The following is a 7,368-nucleotide window of genomic DNA, read 5'->3' on the forward strand; positions in this document are numbered from 1 at the left end:
CCAGGAACTCGAAATAACCACCCGAGATGCCACTCCCAATTCACCCAAGACCCTCCTCCCCACAAATAGGTTACTCAAGATAAGGATTTTCCTTCCCTCTCCAATGCAGATGAACAGATAATAATGTGAGCACAGCCCTTGTGCAATAAGATTCTCGAGAAAAGACTGCTTAGCTTATTCTACAGATCGGTAAATATCCTTATACCTGCCCTGGACCACTAAACTCAAAGACCCCCTCTGGTAAAAGAACACGTCTCACGCTTCCGCTGAGTTTCCCCAAGGGCTTGGTTCAGCGGACTACACCCAGGGGCTGCTCAAAGACCTATACTCCCATCCCCACTGAATAGTAAGCGATTTAAGGAAGGGCCTGGCGACCTTTTACAAGGTTAAACTGTTCTTTTATTTAAAGGGATAATACGCTGCATTCGTCATCCTAAGGTCCGTAGGAAGAAACGACGATAGAAACTCTAAAGAGGCAGTTGACTCGATAGGGTCGGAACGGGCGATTAAACCGGCCTAGGAACGGAGAAGACATGTGGGTAATAAAAATAATGAGGAAATGCCCATCACCCCTCGCGGAGCGGGAATGAGGGTGTATTGCTGTAGAAAGAACGTGGCATTCCTAAAGAGACACTGGGTGGGCCTATCCATTTTCCTCGCCCGGGGATCCCGGCTGGGAAATCACCACGGCTCTCCAGCCGCATCCCCCCGGGAAAGCCGTGGAACCGTTCGGCCAGCTTCTCCGCCCGCGGGAGGGGGCCGTCCGTCGGCATTATTAATCCCGCACACGGCCTTCCTCGGCCGAGGCTACGTCAGCCACCTCGCTTCCCTTTCAAGGCAACATCTCCTCTTGAGGACGGGGCCCCTCCGGCGTCCGTTTTCGGCGTCGATCAGTAGAGGTGGCCTTCGGGTCCTCTCCCTTGGTGGCGCCGAGGGTTGCCGGGCCTCGTTCGGGGGTGGGCGGCCCCTCCAAGTCACGGCTGTTCGTTTCTCCTCCTGGCATAGACCCCTAGGCAGGCGCAGATGCCTGTCACGCTGAGGAAGAAGCCCAGCAGGAGGGCCACAGCGTCTCCAGCCTCGACGGCTTCCACCACGGGCAGCGGCAGCAGCAGGGAAACAAGGCCCAACAGGAGCCCGGCCGAGACCCTGGGCGAGGCCATGGTGTCCTGGGCGGGTCCCACCTGGACCTGGAGAGAAAGGAGGCGGACAGCTGACAAACACGGGCGGCGGGGTCCTGGCCTCTGACCTCAGACCCCTGAGCGGGTGGCGATGACGGTATTGGTACGCCCGTCGATGGGCAGAGGTGGTCTCTATCTGTTGCCGAGTTGTCCATTCCAGGCGCTTAGTACAGTGTTAAACGGTAATGAGTTAAACTGTAACTTTAAACTGTAAACTTAATTAGACTGTGAGCCCGTCAATGGGCAGGGACTGTCTCTTAGCTCAGTGGAAAGAGCCCGGGCTTGGGAGTCAGAGGTCATGGGTTCGAATCCCGGATCTGCTACTTGTCAGCTGTGGGACTGTGGGCAAGTCACTTCACTTCTCTATGCCTCAGTTACCCCATCTGTAAAATGGGAATTAACTGTGAGCCTCACGTGGGACAACCTGATGACCCTGTATCTCCCCCAAGCGCTTAGTACAGTGCTCTGCACATAGTAAGCGCTCAATAAGTACTATCGAATGAATGAATATTGATGGTGGGTGATGGGGGAAGGGTCCGTCGCACCTCTGAAGACCCCCCGGGGGCCTGGGCCTCGGAGTCACGTGCCCGCTCTCTTCCCCCTCCCCCCCCCACCCGAGCGCGGGAGTCACGTGCCCCGCTCTCCCTCCTTCCCCCCTCCCCCGGGAGTCACGCGCCCCCTCCCCTCCCCCCCCCGCGCGCGGGCGTCACGTGCCCGCTGTCCCCTGGCCCCCCCTCCCTCGGGGCTGGCTTCGGTCTCACCTGCGGGCCGGGGGGGCTGGGACGCGGCGCTCGGCGGAGGGTTGGAGCCACCGGAGGGCTGCAAGCTCGGCCGTCGGCGGGGGGACGGGATGGGACGGGATGGGACGGGACGGGCCGGGGCGTGACAGGGCGTGGCGGGCCCGGCCCGAGCTGCCCCCCGCACCGAGGACAGGGAGCCGTAACGGCGGCGCGCAGGCGCGGGGAGGAGGGGGGGAGAGGGAGGGGCCGCCCGGCCTGACGTCACAGAGAGCGGCCCGGAGACGGAGCCCTTCCGCACACTACAACTCCCAGAAGCCCCACCGCCTCCAATTCCCAGGATGCCCTGCCCCCGCCCCTTCTCCTCTGGGAGAGCCGACGCACCGCCCGCAGCCTTCACTCATTCACTCATTCACTCACTCACGCAGACATTCATTCATTCATTTATATATTCATTCATTCACTCATTCATTCGTTCATTCACTTATTCACTCATTCATTCATGCATTCATTCGTTTATTCATGCATTCATTCATTCGTTTATTCACTCATTCATTCATGCATTCATTTGTTTATTCAGGCATTCATTCGTTTATTCATGCATGCATTCATTCATTCTCATTCATTCATTTATGCATGCATTCATTCATTCTCATTCATTCATTTATGCATGCATTCATTTCATTCGTTTATTCATACATTCATTCGTTCATTCATTCATTCATGCATTCATTCGTTCATTCATTCATTCATTCATTCGTGCATTCATGCATTCACTCATTCATTCATGCATTCATTCGTTCACTCACTCACTCACTCATTCATTCATTCATGCATTCATTTGTTCATTCATTCGTGCATTCATGCATTCACTCATTCATTCATGCATTCACGCATTCATTCGTGCATTCATGCATTCAGCACTGACTGTGTCCAGCGCGATCCCAGGGATTTCCCCCGCTCTTTACCGCGATCCTGGGAGCTGGCCCACAGGAGCTTCTGCCCATGTCCGGCCCCTGTGGAGCTGCCCATCTTCAAAGAGTCTCCCAGCCCAAATTCCCCAAGTCCCCCCTGCTGCAGGACGATCAATGGCATTTATGGGACGTTCGCCGTGTGCAGAGGATCTGCGTTAAGCCCTTGAACCTAAGCAGCGTGGCTTAGTGGAAAGAGCCCAGGCTTGGGAGTCAGAGGTCGTGGATTTGGATCCTGCCTCTGCCACTTGTCAGCTATGTGACGTTGGGCAAGTCACTTCACTTCTCTGGGCCTCAGTTCCCTCATCAGTCAGGTGGGGATTAAGACTGTGAACCCCACACGAGACAACCTAACCTTGTATCTCCCCCAGCGCTTAGAACAGTGCTTGGCACAGTAAGCGCTTAACAAACACCACCATTATTCTTATAGAAGGGTCAGGGTGCTCGGGTCCCCTCCAAAAGTGCCCTGATTTGCAATCCTCCCATCTGCTCCTTAGCCTGCTACAAGACCCTGGTCAGTGAGTCAAAAAGGTCACTGTGGGCAGGGCATTCCACTGTTTACTGTTGAATTGTACTTTCCCAAGAGCTTGGTACCATGCTCTGCACAAAGTAAGCGCTCAGTAAAAACATTAGAATGAATGCTAAGCACCAGGGTGGATGCAATAGGATCAGGTCGGATGGTCCCTTTCCCTCACGGGCTCAGAGTCTAAGGGGCGAGAGAACAGGTTTTTAATTAGGGTTTTAATAATGTTGGTATTTGTTAAGCGCTTACTATGTGCAGAGCACTGTTCTAAGCGCTGGGGTAGATACAGGCTAATCAGGTTAGTCCCACATGAGGCTCACAGTCTTAATCCCCATTTTACAGATGAGGTAACTGAGGTACAGAGAAGTGAAGTGACTTGCCCACAGTCCCACAGCTAAGTGGCAGATCTGGGATTCGAACCCATGACCTCTGTCTCCCAAGCCCGGGCTCTTTCCACTGATCCACACTGCTCTCCACTGAGCAACGCTGCTTCCCTACTGATGAGGAAACAGAGACACAGAGAAGTGAAATGACTTTACCAAGGCTGAACGAGAAGCAAGCACAGAACTAGGATTAGAACCCTAGTCCCCCGCTGTCCACTCCTGTATTCCATCACCTGTTCCTCAAAAAAATCAGATTATAGTTCTTCAAGTGCTGAAGCTCTTCAGCAACGTTTACTGTTTTCAGTGTTTTTCTGTCCACACAGCTTTGCAGCTTAGTGTCAAGCGTGGCTCAGTGGAAAGAGCCCAGGCTTGGGAGTCAGAGGTCATGGGTTCGAATTCCGGCTCTGCCACTTGGCAGCTGTGTGACTGTGGGCAAGTCACTTAACTTCTCTGTGCCTCAGTTACCTCATCTGTAAAATGGGGATTAACTGTGAGTCTCACGTGGGACAACCTGATTACCCTGTTTCTCCCCTGATCCTATTGCATCCACCCTGGTGCTTAGCATTCATTCTAATGTTTTTACTGAGCGCTTACTTTGTGCAGAGCATGGTACCAAGCTCTTGGGAAAGTACAATTCAACAGTAAACAGTGGAATGCCCTGCCCACAGTGACCTTTTTGACTCACTGACCAGGGTCTTGTAGCAGGCTAAGGAGCAGATGGGAGGATTGCAAATCAGGGCACTTTTGGAGGGGACCCGAGCACCCTGACCCTTCTATAAGAATAATGGTGGTGTTTGTTAAGCGCTTACTGTGCCAAGCACTGTTCTAAGCGCTGGGGGAGATACAGTGCTTAGAACAGTGCTTTGCACATAGTAAGCCCTTAACAAATACCAACATTATTATTATTATTACTTTCTGTGCTGCACAGTATCGAGAGCTGTTTCAATCCTTAGTACAGTGCTTAGCAATGGCATATTGTAAGTGCTTAAAATAATACCATTAAAAAAGTGCCCTCTGAGTACAGTGCACTGTTTTAAGCAGTTGGGAAGTACAAGAGAAGCATGGGATGAGATACTTTCCAGCCAATATACTTACTCTATAGGGAAAGATGGCCAATATTTACACTATAGGGAAAGACAGACATAGAAATAAATCAATCAATAGTATTTACTGAGTTCTTACCGTCTGCAGAGCAATACACTAAGCTCTTGGGAAAGTACAATAAAACAGAGTTGGCAGACACGTTCCCCACCCACAAAGAGCTTAAAATCAAGACATCTCTGTTAATTTTATGTTTATATTGTGTTCAAAGGCAATGGAATCAGAAAATATGGAACTGGGAATCTGGAAAGACAAATTCTAATACCAGCTCCCCCACTGGTCTCCTGTGTCACTTAGCCCCCCGGGTCTCAGTTTCCTCATCTGTAAAATGGGGATGATAGATTGTGAGCCCTGTGGGTGAAAGGGAATGTGTCTTATCTCATAACCTTATATCTACCACAACACTTAGTGTATAGTAAGCAATAAATGCCCAAATGATTATCAATAAGTAAAATGGAATGTTCAGCTGAATATGCAGTAATTCATATTCTGGAGAAGCAGCGTGGCTCAGTGGAAAGAGCACGGGCTTGGGAGTCAGAGGTCATGAGTTTGAATCCCGGCTCTGTCACTTGTCAGCTGTGTAACTGTGGGCAAGTCACTTAACTTCTCTGTGCCTCAGTTACCTAATCTGTAAAATGGGGATTAACTGTGAGCCTCATGTAGGACAACCTGATTACCCTGTATCTACCCCAGCGCTTAGAACAGTGCTCGGCACATAGTAAGCGCTTAATAAATACCAACATTATTAATTCACAAGTCCTGGGGTTGGGCATCAATAAACAAATGCCTAAGCTTTCCCTTAGTCAGGGAAAGCTTGTTGGAGGAGATGGCAGTAGAGAGCTTTGAAGGAAGGGAGGGTTTTGTCAGATTTGGGGGAGGGGGGAATACCAGGCCCTGGGGACAGTGTGAGAAAAGGGCCCTAGTTAGGCATGGCAATAATTAGGTACAGCCAGGAGGACCAGATAGGCAAGAAGTGGAGTACTAGGGGCAGAGAACTGCTATCTAAGGTAGAGAGCTGGTGAAGCCACTGAGGAAAAAGTATTGGCTTGAAGAGGAGGGAAATGGATCACCATTGGAGGGCTTTAAGGTGACGGGTTCTGAGTATCGTTTCCTGAAGATGATTCAGGAGGCAGTGTGGAGTTTGGATTGGAGGGGAGAGAGTGTGGAGGTAGGGAGACAACTGAGGATGTCAATCAGACCATTCCAATTTTGATGTGACCAGTGCTCGCACCTCTAAGCTCCGTCCCTGGAACCTGACCTGGGCTGGCCTACTGTTGGATGGGACCTCCTCAGTGGAAAAAGCACCGGTCTGGGAGTCAGAGCGGCTGGATTTTAATGTTGGCTTTGCAAGACTGAGCTCGTCTCTCTCGTTCACCCCACACACCCTATCCGTTACCAAGACCTGCCGGTTTCACCTCTACAATATCGCCAAGATCCACCTTTTCCTCTCCACCCAAATGGCTACCTTACTGTTACGGGCTCTCGTTATATCCTGGCTAGACTACTGTGTCAGCCTTCTCTCTGACCTCCCTTCCTCCTCTCTCGCCCCGCTCCAGTCTATTCTTCACTCCGCTGCCCGGCTCATCTTCCTGCAGAAACCATCTGGGCATGTCACTCCCCTTCTTAAACAACTCCAGTGGTTGCCTATCAACCTCCGCTCCAAACAAAAACTCCTCATTCTAGGCTTCAAGGCTCTCCATCACCTTGCCCCTTCCTACCTCTCCTCCCTTCTCTCTTTCTACCGCCCACCCCGCACGCTCCGCTCCTCTGCCGCCCACCTCCTCACCGTCCCTCGGTCTCGCCTATCCCGCCGTCGACCCCTGGGTCACGTCCTCCCGCGGTCCTGGAACGCCCTCCCTCCTCACCTCTGCCAAACTGATTCTCTTTCCCTCTTCAAAACCCTACTTAAAACTCACCTCCTCCAAGAGGCGTTCCCAGACTGAGCTCCTCTTCTCCCTCTACTCCCTCTGCCATCCCCCCTTTACCTCTCCGCAGCTAAACCCTCATTTTCCCCTTTTCCCTCTGCTCTTCCACCTCTCCCTTCCCATCCCCACAGCACTGTACTCGTCTGCTCAACTGTATATATCTTTATCACCCTATTTATTTTGTTTATTTTGTTTAATGAGATGTACATCACCCTGATTCCATTTAGTTGCCATTGTTTTTATGAGATGTTCTTCCCCTTGACTCTATTTATTGCCATTGTTTTTGTCTGCCTGTCTCCCCCAATTAGACTGTAAGCCCGTCAAAGGGCAGGGACTGTCTCTATCTGTTGCCGACTTGTACATTCCAATTGCTCAGTACAGTGCTCTGCACATAGTAAGCGCTCAATAAATACTATTGAATGAATGAATGAATGAATGAGTCATCATCTGCAGGATTTGAGGAGGGAGTGTTCCAGGCCGGAGGCAGTAGCCTAGACCAGCTGTATTCCTAGAAGCAAGCTGGGGGTGTGAGCTTCCAGGCTGCTGGACA

At 51.3% G+C, this 7,368-nt stretch overlaps 1 protein-coding gene across 1 annotated transcript; it reads right to left on the reverse strand.

The window, feature by feature from the left end:
- Positions 1 to 376: 376 nt before the first annotated feature.
- SMIM30 (small integral membrane protein 30) lies at positions 377 to 2,922 on the reverse strand. The gene is made up of 3 exons (XM_029072729.2): positions 2,884 to 2,922; positions 1,940 to 2,173; positions 377 to 1,187 (listed from the first exon to the last, which is right to left on the reverse strand). The coding sequence occupies exons 1-3, from the start codon at positions 2,920 to 2,922 to the stop codon at positions 975 to 977; spliced, it is 486 nt and encodes a 161-aa protein (XP_028928562.2). The 3' UTR covers positions 377 to 974.
- Between the last annotated feature and the right edge of the window lie 4,446 nt (positions 2,923 to 7,368).

This window comes from Ornithorhynchus anatinus, chromosome 10 (assembly GCF_004115215.2).
Source record: "Ornithorhynchus anatinus isolate Pmale09 chromosome 10, mOrnAna1.pri.v4, whole genome shotgun sequence".
NCBI classification, from domain to species: Eukaryota; Metazoa; Chordata; class Mammalia; order Monotremata; family Ornithorhynchidae; genus Ornithorhynchus; species Ornithorhynchus anatinus.

What these genes read in the sequence shown, in the direction of transcription:
- SMIM30 (XM_029072729.2), bottom strand. Translation starts at nt 2,922, where the DNA reads ATGGGCAGAAGCTCCTGTGGGCCAGCTCCCAGGATCGCG. An exon ending in GGCCAGCTCCCAGGATCGCG is followed by an intron (nt 2,174 to 2,883) that starts GTAAAGAGCGGG and finishes CTGTGACGTCAG; the next exon opens with GCCGGGCGGCCCCTCCCTCT. An exon ending in CCAGCCCCCCCGGCCCGCAG is followed by an intron (nt 1,188 to 1,939) that starts GTGAGACCGAAG and finishes CTTTCTCTCCAG; the next exon opens with GTCCAGGTGGGACCCGCCCA.